This window comes from Acinonyx jubatus, chromosome A1 (assembly GCF_027475565.1).
Source record: "Acinonyx jubatus isolate Ajub_Pintada_27869175 chromosome A1, VMU_Ajub_asm_v1.0, whole genome shotgun sequence".
Lineage (NCBI taxonomy): Eukaryota > Metazoa > Chordata > Mammalia > Carnivora > Felidae > Acinonyx > Acinonyx jubatus.
Genome location: NC_069380.1, coordinates 211,038,484 through 211,055,019, shown reverse-complemented (window position 1 = coordinate 211,055,019; position 16,536 = coordinate 211,038,484). Strand labels below are relative to the sequence as shown.

At 40.5% G+C, this 16,536-nt stretch overlaps 1 protein-coding gene across 1 annotated transcript; it reads left to right on the top strand.

The window, feature by feature from the left end:
* Positions 1-4,443: 4,443 nt before the first annotated feature.
* Positions 4,444-13,448, top strand: LOC106979745 (Golgi phosphoprotein 3-like). Its single transcript, XM_015077679.3, has 2 exons — positions 4,444-4,527; positions 13,052-13,448. Exons 1-2 carry the CDS (start codon positions 4,444-4,446, stop codon positions 13,367-13,369), a joined length of 402 nt encoding a protein of 133 aa, XP_014933165.1. The 3' UTR covers positions 13,370-13,448.
* The last annotated feature ends 3,088 nt before the right edge of the window (positions 13,449-16,536 follow it).

Genomic DNA, 16,536 nt, shown 5'->3' with positions numbered 1-16,536 from the left:
TAAGTAAACATTAAAAAAATTTTTTTTTTAATAAAATGAAAATAAAAATGATTAAAAAAAAAAAAAGCTCTGGGGAGCCTGGGTGGCTCAGTTAAGTGTCTGACTTCAGGTCATGATCTCACAGTTTGTGGGTTTGAGCCCTACATTGGGCTCTCTGCTGTCAGCACAGAGTCTGCTTCAGATCCTTGGTCTTCCTCTCTGTCTGCCTCTCTCCCTCCCCACCCCCCCAAAATAAATAAACATTAATAACAACCTAATAAATAAATAAAATAAAATAAACATTAAAAAAAAAAAGCATCTAGAAAGGACCTGATGCTAATACCATACTGCCCGTGAGATATTAAATACTTTCCCCTCAAGACAGTGAACAAGGACAAGATGTTCACTTGGACCACTTCCATTCAACACTATCCTGGAAGTCCCACCTATGGTGAAAAGGTAAGGAAAAGATACAAAAGTCATATATATCACAAACGAAGAAATAAAACCATTATTATGTTTTTTAAATCATTACTATTTTTAAAGAAGCATTTTACTTCACAAAATACTTAAGAGGAAATTTAACAAAAGATACATAAAACCTCTACAATGGAAACTATAACAGGTTATCGCCGAGACTTACACAGCAGTTTAATGACTGCTAATTTACTGAAATGCTTTGTAAGGAAATTCTGTTGGAGATGCTTTAATGTTTTCATGAAGCTTTCCTCAAGCTGGGCAGAAGCCTTACATGGGCCCTGGAGAGATGTGCAGGTCAGTCCTGCTAATAGCTGGTAACAATTTTACAACAGAAAAAGAAGTCTGCAATTATTATATTCTTCCTCATCCTACCTGCATAATATTGATGTACCCTTCCCATAGTACACTATATGTGACATTCCAGAAAAGGCTGGGGAAGCACTATTGAAAACCCATGCATTTAAAAATCAGCAACAGGGGCGCCTGGGTGGCTCAGTTGGTTAAGTGTCCGACTTCGGCTCAGGTCATGATCTCATGGTTCATGAGTTCGAGCCCCGTGTCGGGCTCTGTGCTGACAGCTCAGAGCCTGGAGCCTGCTTCAGATCTGTGTCTCCCTCTCTCTCTGCCCCTCCCCTACTCACACTCTGTCTCTCAAAAATGAATAAATGTTAAAAAAAATTAAAAAATAAATTAAAAATAAATAAATAAAAATCAGCAACACAAGCAACAACACGGATTGGCGAGGATGTGGAGAAAGGACAACCCTCCTGCACTGTTGGTGGGAATGAAAACTGGTGCAGCCACTCTGGAAAACAGTATAGAGATTCCTCAAAAAGTTGAAAATAGAATCACCCTAGGATCCAGCAATTGCACTGTGAGAAATAAGCCCACTGCCCCAATCAAAGGAAGGACGTGGGGACTCCAAGCACAGTAGAGCAAGGCTTTAACCAACAGTGTTGCAAAAGCAGGTGTCTGGTGGACAGGCACACTTGGGGCAGTTACAGCAGGCAATTTATCTCCTAGCATGCAAGTCCCTCCCCTGGTTCCTCATTGGCTGAGCACTACAGAGGTTACAGCCTTACCCCATGTTGCCTATGCCCATGCAAGGCAAGGAGTAGTCTGATTGGAACAAATGTACATTCCTTGAGGTGATACAGAGACTTCAGTTCTTTGGCACATGCTCACTGCAAAGCCTGTGAAAATAAGCCCAAAAACGGAGAGGGGAAGAACCAGGAAGTGAAGTGTCTAAGGGTTTGAGACTCCATTGTGGTGGGGGGGGGGGGGGGGATCATACATATTCCCATAGGTTGTAAACCTATTGTTAACTAGACAGCACAGCTTTGATTTGGTATTTCTGAAAATGAATCATCTTCCTTACATCTCACAGCACTACTATGTATTTACCCAAAGAATACAAAACACTAATTCAAAGCACCCTGATGCTTATAGCACCACTATCTACAATAGACAAATTATGGAAACAGCCCAAGTGTCCATCAACTGATGAATGGACAAAGGTGTGGCCATAAAAAAGAATGAAATCTTGCCATCTGCAATGGCATGAATGGAGATAGAGAGTATTATGCTAAGTGAAATAAATCAGTCAGAGAAAGACAAATACCATGATTTCACTCACAAGTGGAATTTAAGAAACAATAAATGAGGAAAGGGACAGAAAAAGAGAGGTAAACCAAGAAACAGACTCTTAACTATAGAGAACGAACTGATGGTTCGAACGAACCAGTTCGAACGAACTGAGGTGGGGGTGGGAGGGGAGGGGATGGGTTAAAAAGGTGATGAGGATTAAGGAATGCATTTGTGATGAGCACCGTGTGATGTATGGAAGTGTTGAATCAGTATTTTGTATACCCAAAACGAATATTACACTGTTAAATAACTGTAATTTAAATAAAAACTAAGAATAATAATAATGAAAAGAAAACTTAAGTGATGTGGGAAACAAAGGCAGAAAGAAGTGTAGATAAAATTAAATTTCCTTATAACCCGCAGCCCATTGACAAACACTTAAGATAGGCAGAGTATGGCATTCTTCCAGGAACTCCTGACAATCTTAAAAGTTAATGCTTTGCTAGAGGGAAAAACAACTTTAGCTTGACAATAGCTACGCCTTCAGGATTCTGCGTCTTCTTTAGCATATGAAAGTCCTTTTGGAAACTTGCCCTTATCTCTACTTCCCCCAGCTCCTGGATAATCAGTCACTCATAATCCTAGTGCCGCTCTTTCTGCCCACCTGCCCTGTCCCTGTGCTTTAATAAAACCACGTTGTTTGCACCAAAGACATCTCAAGAGTTCTTTCTTACCTGTCAGCTCCAAACCCCAACACTTCAAACCACATCACAAGTATTTTATCTTGTTGATTTTCCTGTGAGGCTTGATTAGCATACCCTGCCTTACCTCATCTCTACTCAGAAAGCAGCCCATTAAATCCTGGTGGGTGCAGAATAGTCTCTCTTCCCCTGGCTGGAAAATGACCAGTACAAAAGTGGGGTGCTCATCTGCTACAGTAACGGAGGTAGATACATGTAAAGAAACAAAATCCACCGGTTCCCTTCTTCTCCTCTTTTAATCCCTTCAAAACTTTCCAATTATGAGTTTTTGTGAACTTAATTCTGACTGGTTTGTGAACAAAGCCATTTGCCCTGTAAACAAACAAAAAAGACCCTCTACTTGTATATTTTGTATATGACCAAGCAGTATTTGGGCTTACACCTGCCTTTGCCAAGTCAAAATAATTTTATTATTTTTTTAAGTTTATTTATTTATTTTGAGAGAGAGAGAAAGAGAACAGGGGAGGGAGGGGCAGAGAGAGAGGGAGACAGTGGATCCCAAGCAGGCTCCATGCACTGTCAGCACAGAGCCTGACGCAGGGCATGAACCCACAAACCCTGAGATCAAGACCTCAGCTGAAATCAAGAGTCAGACACTCAACCAACTGAGCCACCCAGGCTCCCCAAGTCAAAATAATTTTAAGATGAATTTAACAATATTTTAATGTTTAGTTTGGGTTTTTCTAGCTAAGATTAGTAAAGCATAAGTAAAAATTCACTGGAAGGATTTCTAAGTGCATGGCTGTGAGAAGTAAGCCCACTGCCCCAATCAAAGGAGGCACGTGGGGACTCCGAGCACAGTAGAGCAAGGCTTTAATCAACAGTGTTGCAAAAGCAGGTGTCTGGTGGACAGGCACACTTGGGGCAGTTACAGCAGACAATTTATCTCCTAGCAGGCAAGTCTCTCCCCTGGTTCCTCATTGGCTGAGCACTACAGAGGTTACAGCCTTACCCGACGTTGCCTATGCCCATGCAAGGCAAGGAGTAGTCTGATTGGAACAAATGTACATTCCTTGAGGTGATACAGAGACTTCAGTTCTTTGGCACATGCTCACTGCAAAGCCTGTGAAAATAAGCCCAAAAACGGAGAGGGGAAGAACCAGGAAGTGAAGTGTCTAAGGGTTTGGGAATCCATTTGGGGGGTGGGTGTGGGGGGAGAGGGGCTCATACAAATTCCCAATAGGTTGTAAACCTATTGTTAACTAGACAGCACAGCTTTGATTTGGTATTTCTGAAAATGAATCATTTCACTTCTCACAGTGGCTAATTTTACAGACATTGGCAAAAGATATGTTTTTCCTGTTTATCAATTCCAAGTTTCAAATAAGGACAGAGAAACAGTTTAATGTCTTTATCATTTGAAACATAAAAAGTAGCATATCCCCCCCAAATAAAACCTAATCGATTCTGTGGTATACAGAACAATGCCCCCCTCCCAAAGATATTTTCATCCTAATCCCCAAAACCTGTGAATATGTTATGTTCCATGGGGGGGAGAAGTAAAATTGCAGATAGAAGTTTCCTAATCAACTGATTTTGAGATGGTGAGATTATCCTGGATTATCCAGGTGGGCCCTATGTAATTACAAGGGTCCTTAAAAGTGAAAGAGGAGAGGCAGTGTCAGAGAGATTTACCATGAGAAGACTCAACTGGCCATTGTTGGTTCTGGAATGGAGCCACCAGCGAGGGAATCCAGGCAGCCTCCAGAATGTGGAAAAGGTAAAACAGAGACTTCTGTAGGGCTTTGAAGGCACACAGCCCGGCTGACACCTTGGTTTTAGCCCACTGAGATACATTACAAATTTATGACAAATTTGTGGTAATTTGTTGTTTTTCACAAATGTGTGGTGATTTGTTACAGCTGCAATAGGAAAAGAATACAGAATCTTGACTGTTAAATCATGTAATTGAGTAATTGGGACACACGGTGGCACTAGATCACCACATAAGTGCTTTCAGTTTCATAATTCTGTATTACTAGGGGCAATGCTAAATTTTCTTGTAATAAATTTAAACATTTTTTTAAGTTTATTTATTTATTTTGACAGAGAGAGGAGGCAGGCAGAGAGAGAATCCCAAGCAGGGTTTGCACTGTCAGCACAGAGCCTGACTCGGGGCTCAAACTCACAAACTGTGAGATCATGACCTGCTCTGAAACCAAGAGTTGGGCACTTAACCAACTGAGCCACCCAGGCACCCCTCTTGTAATAATTTTTTAAAAATCTTGTAAAAATTTTTAAAAATTTTTAAAAAAAATAATAATAATTTTTTGAAAAAACTCACATTTGCATCTAAGTATCTGCAATATTCTTGGTAAATCCCTTAAATTGGCCTTGATGAATTTTTTTTTAAAGTTTACTTATTTATTTTGAGAGAGAGAGCATGCACATGAGCCGGAGAAGGGCAAAAGGAGGGAGAGAGAGAATCCCAAGCTGGCCATGCACTGTCAATGCAGAGCCCCATGCAGGGTTTGATCTCACAAACCATTAGATCATGACCTTAGATGAAATCGAGAGCTGGATGCTTAACCAACTGAGCCACCCAGATGCCCCGATCTTGATGAATTTTTAAGTTGATTTCTGGCAATTATTATTTTTTTTTAATCTAGAAAGATGAACTATAAATATAAAGAAGCCCCTGAATATGTGTCACAAATGTTAAGACCTTTTTTTCCCCAGTGTCTTGAACACTGACAGCAGCCACAGCAGGCACCCAGTAAATAATTGTTAAATGAAAGAACATCTCATGTCCAATTTCCAAATATAAATTGTCAAGTCATTTCTCACCTGAACCTGAATAACCTGGAACTTGAAGAAAATCCTTTTGTTCAAGAATTTCAAATTTAGTACTATTCATAGAGCACTCCTTTATTCAAATGTGCTTACAATGCATTCTCCTTCGTGCCAGGAATGAAACAGCCATTCCCAGTTCTATAGAGCCCTCCCTGCCCTCCACCCTGGCGTGTCCAGTTCTAACTCAACAGCCTCGGGCTTCTTATTCTCTTCCCAGTGTGTGCAGGTGACTTTGAGGGAATGAGTGTTCAGGGCAAAAATGGACCAGAAGTTAATCACCTTGGGAGGCAGAGATACTGGGTACTCTGTACCTTTCACTGTTTCCTTCTGTGCCCTTGGATGCTTTATGCCTGCTGCGCCCTCTGCAGAGGGCATCACCTCTCTCCCTTAGCTTGTCTGACTCTCCAAGTCAAAGCAAGAAAGTATCCTCTTTGGAGAGTTTTTCCCTTTACATTCTGTCCCCAGACACCCTGCAAATTCTGATTCCTCTCTGTTCTCATAATACTTTGTTCTTTCCCTTACACCTTGCTTTATGGCTAGTTGTGGAAAGTGGCACCAGATTGTAATTTCCCTGTAGAAAAGAGTTTATTTTACTATTTTTTTGTGTTCTCAACATTCAGCTAGTACTGGGAACAAAGTAAATGCTTCTAGAAAGAGGAAAGAAGGAAAAGAGGGAAATAGGGAGGGAGGGTAGAAGGGAGAAAGGCTGTTCCATCATTGGGCTCAGACTACAGATGGGTAAAATAACTGTTGTCAATTTCTTAATGTTTAAATATGGGTGTGTACACATATGTTTAACCCAGAAGAAAAAGTAATCAGGATTACATTCATGATTTGGGTATAATTCCCATTTGCAAACTCTTCCTGGGGTAGTAAATATCATGAGGCCTAAAAATCAGTGCTGTCTTTACTCTTTTTAAAAGATAAGGAAGGAATTTGAATGCAAATTATGATGTTTTTCTTCAAAGGGGAATGATTTACTACTCTTTAATTTGACAAAGTTCTTTATGCTTAAGATACAGACTTTTAAATATTAATAAACCTCAGAAAGTAGGAATCAAATCCTCAACCCTTCATGAATTAATTATCACAATTTTAAAACTCCAATTCTACAAAGCAAATCATAAAGTGCAAAATGGCTTTTCCAAATCAAATCTTCTTTTTGGTATTAATTCATATGATTAAATACAATTTTATGCATATTAAATTGAGTATTGATACTACAATTTGAAGTTTTCTATTTTTGATATTGATTAATTTCAAATATACATTTTTTGCTTTTTTTTAATGTTTATTTATTTTTGAGAGACAGAGGAGAGAGAGACAGAGCACAAGTGGGGGAGGGGCAGAGAGAGGGAGACACAGAATCCAAAGCAGGCTCCAGGCTCTGAGCTGTCAGCACAGAGCCCGATGCGGGGCTCGAACTCACGGACCGCGAGATCATGACCTGAGCCGAAGTCGGACGCTTAACCGACTGAGCCACCCAGGTGCCCCTACATTTTTTGCATTTAATAAAATGACTATAATTATAATTAAATCCACTTATTTTTATCAGCATGCTACATTTGAATAGTATAAAACATCAATTATTACTAAAAGTGATTTTTATAAAAGAGCAGTCCCTTCTCTTCAACCCTCCTACCCCATCATCCACCAAGCTAACAGTTCCAATTTTTTAGCTATTTTCTCTGATTTTGCTTCTTTATTTTTTTTAATTTTTTAAAAATTTATTTATTTTGAGAGAGAGAGCATGAGCACGGGAGGGGCAGAGAGAAGGAGAGAGAGAGAATCCTAAGCAGGCCCTGAACTATTGGCATAGAGCCAAATGTGCAGCTCGAGCTCAGTGACTGTGAGATCATGACCTGAACCAAAACCAAGAGTCAGATGCTTAACTGAGTTACCCAGGCTCCCCAATAACTGCCTCATTTTAAAATATTTTGTGGGTCACCTGGTGGCTCAGTCGGTTGGGCGTCCGACTTTAGCTCAGGTCATGATCTCATGGTCTGTGAGTTCAAGCCCTACGTCAGGCTCTGTGCTGACAGCTTGGAGCCTGGAGCCTGCTTCAGATTCTGTGTCTCTCTCTCTCTGCCCCTCCCCTGCTCATGCTCTGCCTCTCTCAATCTCAAAAATGAATAAATGTTAAAAAAATTTTTTTTTAATATTTTCTTCATTTTCTTTGAACAACTGACTAAATATTCCCACATCCTCAACAGCTCTATAAAATAGCTGTAAATTGCACTTTATACAAATCATGTTCAGTGATTGAAGAATTATATCCTGGCCCTCATGCCTCCCGCATCCCCTGGCTCCTGTCCCAGAGAATCCTCCCAGTGCCTCCCTCCCCCTGCTTTCCAGTCTGCAAGGTTTCACTGCGGGTGCTTCACTCCTGTTTTGTTGGGACTCCATTTGCTGTCACTCTGGGAATTCTCTTTGTCTCCGTTGGATCTTCTGTCTCCTCAATCCCATGTATCTCAATATCCCAATATCTTTTTTCTAAATTGAGCCCTTTTTGGGCTCAATTTAGTGTGTGCGTGTGTGTGTGTGTGTGTGTGTGTGTGTACGTGCAAGCATTCATCCACACTCAAGCACATCCTCAAATAGCTTCCTAGGAAAGATGTCTGGAAAGTACATTTTTTTGAGCCTCTCCATGTCTAAATTGTCTCTTTTTGGAGCACCTGGGTGGCTCAGTCAGGTAAGTGGCCAACTTTGGCTCAGGTCATGATCTCAGTGCCTGAATTCGAGCCCCGCATCAGGCTCTGTGCTGACAGCTCAGAGCCTGGAGCCTGCTTCGGATTCTGTGTCTCCCTCTCTCTGCACCTCCCCTGCTCACACTGTCCCCTTCTCTCTTTCTTTCAAAAAATAAATAAATATTTTAAAAATTTTTTTGAAGGTTGTCTCTTTTCTACTCTTTCACTTGATGGAGAGTTTGACTAAATATGGAACACTTGGCTAAAAAATAACTTAAAAATAAATTTGAAGGTCTAGCTCCATTATTTTCCACCTCCCGTTTCAGATGTTTGATGCCGTTCTGATTCATAATCTTCTATTCATTATCTGTCTCACCATTATCTGCACCCCCCCATGTCCTCCTCCCCTTCCGGAAGCTTTTACTATCCTCTGTTTATCTCCAGTGTTTGAAACTTCACAATAATGAGTCTTTTGTTGTTTTTTAAAATTGTTTGTTGAGGTTTTTGTTTGCTTTTGTTTTTTGTCTTTTATTCATTGGGCTGGATACCCAAAGGGCCTTTCTGAGAAGAAGCTCATGTTCTTGAGCTCTGGAAAATTTGTTTATGTTATTTTACCAATACTTTCCCCCACCATTCTTGTTAGCCCTCTCTTTCTGGAGCTCCTATCATTCAGCTGTTAGTCCTCCTGAATCAACCATCTAATTTCTTATGTTTTCTTTCTTATTGTCCAGTTATTCACCATTTTGCTCTACACTTTGGATTCCTTATATCCTCCACTTTTCTCAGTTTTTCATTTCTGCCATCCAATTTTTTATTTTTCTAGTTTTTTTTTGTTGTTGTTGTTATCCTCTGAATGTCCTTTTTAAAACTATCATCTTGTATATGGATACATATCATCTCTTATTTCTCTGGGGATAGCCATGACATTTTTCATTTTTCTTCTCCCTCCATAGTTTGTTTCTCTGAGTTTCTTTTTTTAAACAAGTTTATTCAGGTATAATTCTTTTTTTTTTTTAAGTTTATTTATTTTTGAGAGAAAGAGCTGGAGAGGAGCAGAGAGAGAGAGGGAGAGAGAATCCTAAGCAGACTCCACACTGTCAACACAGAGCCTGACATGGGACTTGAACTCATGAACTGTGAGATCATGACCTGAACCAAAATCAAGAGTCTGATGCTTAACCAACTGTGCCACCCAGGATATAATTCCTATGTCATTAAATTCACTCATTTTTAGTGTCTAATTCACTGATGTTTGGAGTATTCGTTGAATCATTCAACCATCACTAAATCCAGTTTTATTATTTTTTCTTTTTTTTAATGCTTATTTATTTTTGACAGAGAGAGAGAGAGAGAGACAGAGCATGAATGGGGGAGGGGCAGAGAGAGGGAGACACAGAATCTGAAGCAGGCTCCAGTCTCTGAGCTGTTAGCACAGAGCCCGATGTGGGGCTCGAACTCACGGACGACGAGATCACTACCTGAGCCGAAGTCGGAGGCTTAACTGACTGAGCCACCCAGGCGCCCCATACAATCCAGTTGTAGAACATTTCTACACCCCAAAAAAATCTCATGCTCCCATTTGCAATTCATCTCCATTCCCATCTCGTCCCAATCAGCCAATAATCTGCTGTCTCTACACATTTACTTTTTCTAGATGCTTCATACAAATAGAATAGTACAATAAATGTTCTTCTGTGTCTGCTTTCTTTCACCTCACATGCTGTGTGTGAACACCGTTCTCACTGCAGCAGGCATCAGCAGGTCGTTCCTTTTTCTGTCACTGAAGAGTATTCCATTTTAGGGCAATTATAAACATCTTTTTGTTATTTTCATATTTTATGTTGAGCTCTGTGTTTCACATTAGAGGGGTTTTACCAAATGAATGCACTCCCTGGCAGTCTGTTCATATTTAGAAAGAGAGGCCCAGAAAGTTATTTGGAAACTATGTGTGTTCATGATGGGAGGTGGTGCAGTGGGGGCTTCATTATACTTCTTTGAGGAAATTCTCTTGTCAGTGTTTTTCATTCTTTTCTGTTGGGCTGGTAGAATTTTCCAGAGAAGACTCTCCTAATGTCTTGGCTGGAAGGTATAATCCTAGCTTCCAGAGTTCCAGGAATTGAGAGGAAGGAGAAGGCTAAGATGTCACAAATTTTAGGACATAAACTTCTCTTTGATCCCCCTGTTTTCAGTAAGAGATCCCTGCCTCCTTCGACTGTGTCTGTGTGCCTGAGTCCAGAGACCCTGTGTTTTGTTCTCTTCTACTAGGCTGGCTGCACAGAATAGATGAGAGGATCTGGAGGTACTTTCTAAAAAGACTTTCAAACAATCTCTCTATTTTTAGCCCTACCATTATCTGCTCCTCCACCCATGTTTCCACAGCTGTCTGGTGCCAGTTTCTGAGCCTTGGGGATCTGCAGTGTAATGTGGGTTACCTCTCTGCTTTACCCACTGCCAGTTTAGGATTCGTTTTCTTGGATCGCTAATCCATCTACCACTTTTCCACTTACTTTGCAGTGTCTAAAATTTTACTGCTATTGTTTTCTTTACTAGTCTCATAGGTTTGTGCCTCCATAAAATTCCCTCTGCTCTCATTTTCATGGCATTTTTGTCAGGAATAGGGTACTTATTCAACCAGCCATCTTTAATGTGAATCTCAATTAATTCTTTTTTTAATGCGTATTTATTTATTGTGAGAGAAAGAGAGAGCTTGTAAGAGGGGAGAGGCAGAGAGAGGGAGAGAGAGAATCCCAAGCAGGCTCTGCACTGTTAGCACAGAGCCAGACGCGGGACCTGAACCCACAAACCACGAGACCATGACCTGAGCCAAAGTCAGATGCTTAACCACCCAACTGACTGAGCTACCAAGGCACCCCTAAATTCAATTCTTTAATGAAAAGTAAAACTTTCAATTTCAAATAATTTATGTAAAAACCTTATCCTCAAAGAAGTGCAGCATAGCTCACCACTCCTTTTATTTTTTTTTAATGTTTATTTATTTTTGAGAGAGAAGGAGACAGAGCACAAGCAGGAGAGGGGCAGAGAGTAAGGGAGACCCAGAATCTGAAGCAGGCTCCAGGCTCTGAGCTGTCAGCACAGAGACTGACATGGGGCTCGAACTCACGCACTGAGATCATGACCAGAGCTGAAGTCGGACACTTAACCAACTGAGCCAGCCAGGCACCTCTAGATCACTACTCCTTAAATGTGTGCTGCACAGAGTGTCTTCCTTTCAAGAGTCCAGAATGAAAAGGGGCAGGGGCTTTGGCTTTATGATGGAGAAAACTGACAGATATCTCAGCCAAGGGACCAAAGTCAACACTAACAGTGTTAAGTCATGTTCATAGTGTCCATCCTTGATATTATAAGAAGAGGATGGTACTTAACTTTTGTGGTACCCCTTCCAAAAACCTTTAATTGCAGTCTAATCAAGGGGAAAACATCAGACAAATCCCAATTGAGGAACAATCTACAAAGTACCTAAGTAGTACTTCCCAAAACTGTCCAAGTCCTCAAAACAAGGAGGAACTGTCAAAGCCAGGAGGAGCCTAAGCAAACATAATAAATAAATGGAATGTGGTAACTTGGACAGGATCCAGAAACAGAAAAAGAGTATTAGGCAAAAACTTAAGGAAATCTGAATACTGTATGAACTTTAGTTAAGAGGAATGTACCAATACTAGGTCGTTAATTATGATAAATGTACCACACTAATGGGAAAACCAGTGAGGTGTGGGACAAACTGGGTGTGCAGCATATGGCAATGCTCTACTATCTTCATAACTTCTCTGTAAATCAAAAATTATTCTTTTAAAAAGTTTATTTAAAAAATTAAACCTCTCTCATTTATCCTTTGGCTATTTAATTGATACCTTCATGCCAACTGAAATGTGCCAGAATTTGGCTCATTTCTACCTCATACTAAAACTATTAGGCATCTATTCTGTGTGTTGGAATAGTTTATTCGTTCTCTTTTACAGATACTTACTGAGCAAGTACTAAGTTTCAGGAAATATACCTGGTGCTTGGGGCTACAGAGATCAATAAAATATGATTCCTGTCCCATAAGAAGTTCAGATTCGAGGAAAACAGACTAACATAAAATACTTTCTGTATTCTACTTCTCTAGAAACACACCAGCTACCATGAACACATTTTGCTATTCATATTAAGAGTGGGAAAAAATAAGGCTGAAATTCTCTAATTTTCAAAAACTTTTGTTTAGGTGAGATGTGGATCTCTTAGAATTGTATCACCAGTTAAGCAATATGCAAGAATGATTAAATACCTGGTGTAAAAGGGCATATTGAAAACAGAGAAACAGAGAAACAAGTAGAAACTTTCTGCCTTTTTTTTTTTTGAGAGAGAGAGATACTGAGTGAGTCGGGGAGGGGTAGAGAAAGAGGATCCCAAACAGGCTCCACACTGTCAGCACAGAGCCTGTTGCGGGGCTTGAACTCACAAACCAGAGATCATGACCTGAGCCGAATTCAAGAGTTGGACACTTAACTAACTGGGCCACCCAGATGCCCCCAAAACTTCCTACATTTTTTAAACTTTATTTATTTTGAGAGAGACAAAGAGAGCGTGTGCAGGGGGAAAGAGGGGTGCAGAGAGAGAGAGAGAGAGAGAGAGAGAGAGAGGATCTCAAGCAGATTCCAGAGCAGTCAGCTCAGAGCCCATCGTGGGGCTTGTACCCACGAAACCATGAGATCATGACCTGAGTCAAAATTAAGTGTTAGACACTCAACCAACTGAGCCACCCAGGAGCCCCAGAACTTTCTACTTTTTGACGTGATGACCAACCACAATATCAAGCAGTGCCTCATCAAGAAGGTACAGGAAGCTGTTCTTGACAAATGGGTGAATTACCCTCACTGCATGGACAAACGCTTGCTGGCCCTTATTTACCTAGCCCAAGCCTCCAACGTCCTGGAGAATGCTTTCGCCCCCCTTCTGGACGAGCAGTATGATTTAGCCACCAAGAGAGTACGGCAGCTCCTCGACTTAGATCTGAAAGTGGAGTGTCTGAAGGCCAACACCAACGAGGTCCTGTGGGCGGTGGTGGCAGTGTTCACCAAGTAACTGCTCAGAATGAGGTGTTCTTCTTTCAGGTAAGCCAGTTGCTTCAATTCTATTGACTTCTGATTTTTTATAGTTTGTACTTTCCTACACTATAATTGGCTTTTGTTTTATATAATAGGTAGCTTTTCTGTGTGTGGGGGGGGGGTGGTGAATGCAAGAAACTGCTGGTATGAGGGACCTTTCTGTTTAAGTTTAGAGAAAAGTCTTACTGTCATTGGCATTTTGTTCTTTCTTGAGTTTCAGAGAGTTGCCCTTCTCAACAGTCACAGGTTTGGGTTTCTGTTATGTTTATTTCAAACTACCTCCAGGTCCACATGCACTTCATTAGCATCTCGTCAGTTGCAAACTCTCCACAAGTACAAATTCTTCTGTACTTCTCGAACCCTGAGGGAGAAACCACACACACACAAAGTCAGACGCTTAACCGACTGAGCCACCCACATGCCCCATGGGAAGAGGGGGTTTTTATGCCAAGTCTCAAAAATGATGTTACCAGACTCCGGTATGTGGGGGAAATAGATGTTGGTCAAAAAGTACAAACTTACAGTCATAAGATGAATGAGTTCTGGTGATCTAATGTACAGCATGGTGTTGCAAAATGACCAGCACACTAAGTCTAGTTAACATCAACCTCATCTATTTTCACTATTAAATCATAAAGGTGAATTGCTCCATTAAGCCATTTGGGATGTGATACATCCCACGTATGCTGCATGTAGTGTGGGCTTCACATGAATTGCTCTTTGCTCTGCACACCATTTAGGAGGTAGGGAAGTGCTGGGGGGGTTAAATGAATAGCTCAAAGACATCCAGAGTCCTATGTCTTTTTTCCTCATTTTCTCTCTGTAATTCTCAGGATATTGCCCTTTGATTCAGATACTCTCTCATGTTGCAAAAAGGACAGTAGCTCCAAGGATCCAACTCTTGCACAACAATTTCCAAAGATGGGAAGAAGTGAAGAGGCTCATGTCTTTTCCTCATGTGCCTTTTAAAGAGTTATAAAACCTTATTCAGAACCCCCAGCAGGTGCACTCTCATGTCTCATTGGCTGGATTTATATCACATGCTCACTTCTAAACCAATCATGTATTAATCAAGATTCACACCTTGTGGCTCTTCAGAAGGACTCTGTCTCTTCTGGAGTACATGGTTATTGGATGTGGGAGAGGAGGGACAGGATAGTCTGTGAGCAAGAAAGAAGGAAAATTTGTGAGCAATCAGTATCTGTCTTCCATAGTCGCTGACAATGAACATCTTTTCACGTAGTTATTAGCTATTTCCACTGGTCAATTTTTGTATTGCTATACCAATACCCTGCTGTTCAAATAGCTTTATAATAAGTCTTGATATCTGTGAAGACCAGTCCTTCCTCAAAATTGTGTTGGTGATGCTGAGCCCTTTGCTCTTCTATATGATTTATTTTTATTTTTATTTAATTTATTTTTTAAATTTACATGCAAGTTAGTTAGGATATAGTGCAACAATGATTTCAGGAGTAGATTCCTTAGTACCCCTTACCCATTTAGCCCATCCCCCCTCCCACAACCCCTCCAGTAACCTTCCATTTGTTCTCCATATTTAAGAGTCTCTTACATTTTGTCCCCCTCCCTGTTTTTATATTATTTTTCCTTCCCTTCCGTTATGTTCATCTGTTTTGTATCTTAAAGTCCTCATATGAGGGAAGTCATATGATATTTGTCTTTCTCTGACTAATTTTACTTAGCATAATACCCTCCAGTTCCAACCATGTAGCTGCAAATGGCAAGATTTCATTCTTTTTGATTGCTGAGTAATACTCCATTGTGTGTGTGTGTGTGTGTGTATATATATATATATATATATATATATATATATATATATATCACATCTTCTTTATCCATTCATCCATTGATGGACATTTGGGCTCTTTCCATACTTTGGATCTTGTTGATAGTGCTGCTATAAACATGGGGGTGCCTGTGCCCCTTCAAAACAACATTACCTGTATCCCTTGGAGAAATACCTAGTGGTGCAATTGCTGGGTCGTAGGGTAGTTCTATTTTTAATTTTTCGAGGAAACTCCAGACTTTTTTCCAGAGTGGCTGAACCAGTTTCCATTCCCACTAGTAGTGCAAAAGAGATCCTCTTTCTCCACATCCTCTCCAATATGTGTTGTTGCCTGAGTTGTTAATGCTAGGCATTCTGACAGATGTGAGGTGGTATCTCATTGTGGTTTTGATTTGTATTTCTCTGATGCTGAGTGATGTGGAGCATTTTCTCATGTGTCTGTTGGCCATCTGGATGTCTTCTTTGGAGACGTGTCTATTCATGTCTTTTGCCCATTTCTTTGCTGGATTATTTGTTTTTTAGGTGTTCAGTTTGATAAGTGCTTTATAGATTTTGGATACTAACCCTTTATCTGATACGTTGTTTGCAAATATCTTCTCCCATTCTATCAGTTGCCTTTTAGTTTTGCTGATTGTTTCCTTTGCTGTGCAGAAGCTTTTTATTTTGATGAGGTCCCAATAATTCATTTTTGCTTTTGTTTCCCTTGTCTCTGGAGATGTGTTGAGTAAGAAGTTGCTGTGGCCACGGTCAGAGAGGTTTTTGCCTGCTTTCTCCTGGAGGACTTTGATGGCTTCCTGTCTTACACTGAGGTATTTCATCCATTTTGAGTTTATTTTTGTGTATGGTGTAAGAAAGTGGTTCAGGTTCATTGTTCTGCATATCGCTGTCCAGTTTTCCTAGCACCACTTGCTGAAGAGACTGTCTTTGTTCCGTTGGATGTTCTTTCCTGCTTTGTCAAAGATTAATTGGCCATACAGTTGTGGGTCCATTTCTGTGTTCTCTATTCTGTTCCATTGATCTGAGTGTCTGTTCTTGTGCCAGTACCATACTGTCTTGATGATGACAGCTTTGTAATACAGCTCAAAGTCCATCTTCCATATGAATCTTAGGAACAACTTCCCAAGTTTCCTGAAATACTCTTTTGGGATTTCGGTTGGTATGACATCATGCAGATTTATTTGAAGGAACTGACATCGTTAGGACACTGAGTCTTTCCATCTAGGAACATGGCATAACTTTCCGTGGTAAATATGGCTACAGATTCTTTGCACCTCCTATTAAATGGTGGAGCCTATTTCCCCACCTCTTATATCTGGGCTGGCTTTGCTCTTTGCTTTATC

Bases quoted from the DNA above. Each gene is read 5' to 3' on its own strand.
- LOC106979745 (XM_015077679.3), top strand. From the start codon at position 4,444: ATGAGAAGACTCAACTGGCCATTGTTGGTTCTGGAATGGAGCCACCAG. The intron at 4,528-13,051 runs GTAAAACAGAGA...TGAGCCACCCAG, and splicing joins GCCTCCAGAATGTGGAAAAG to GAGCCCCAGAACTTTCTACT.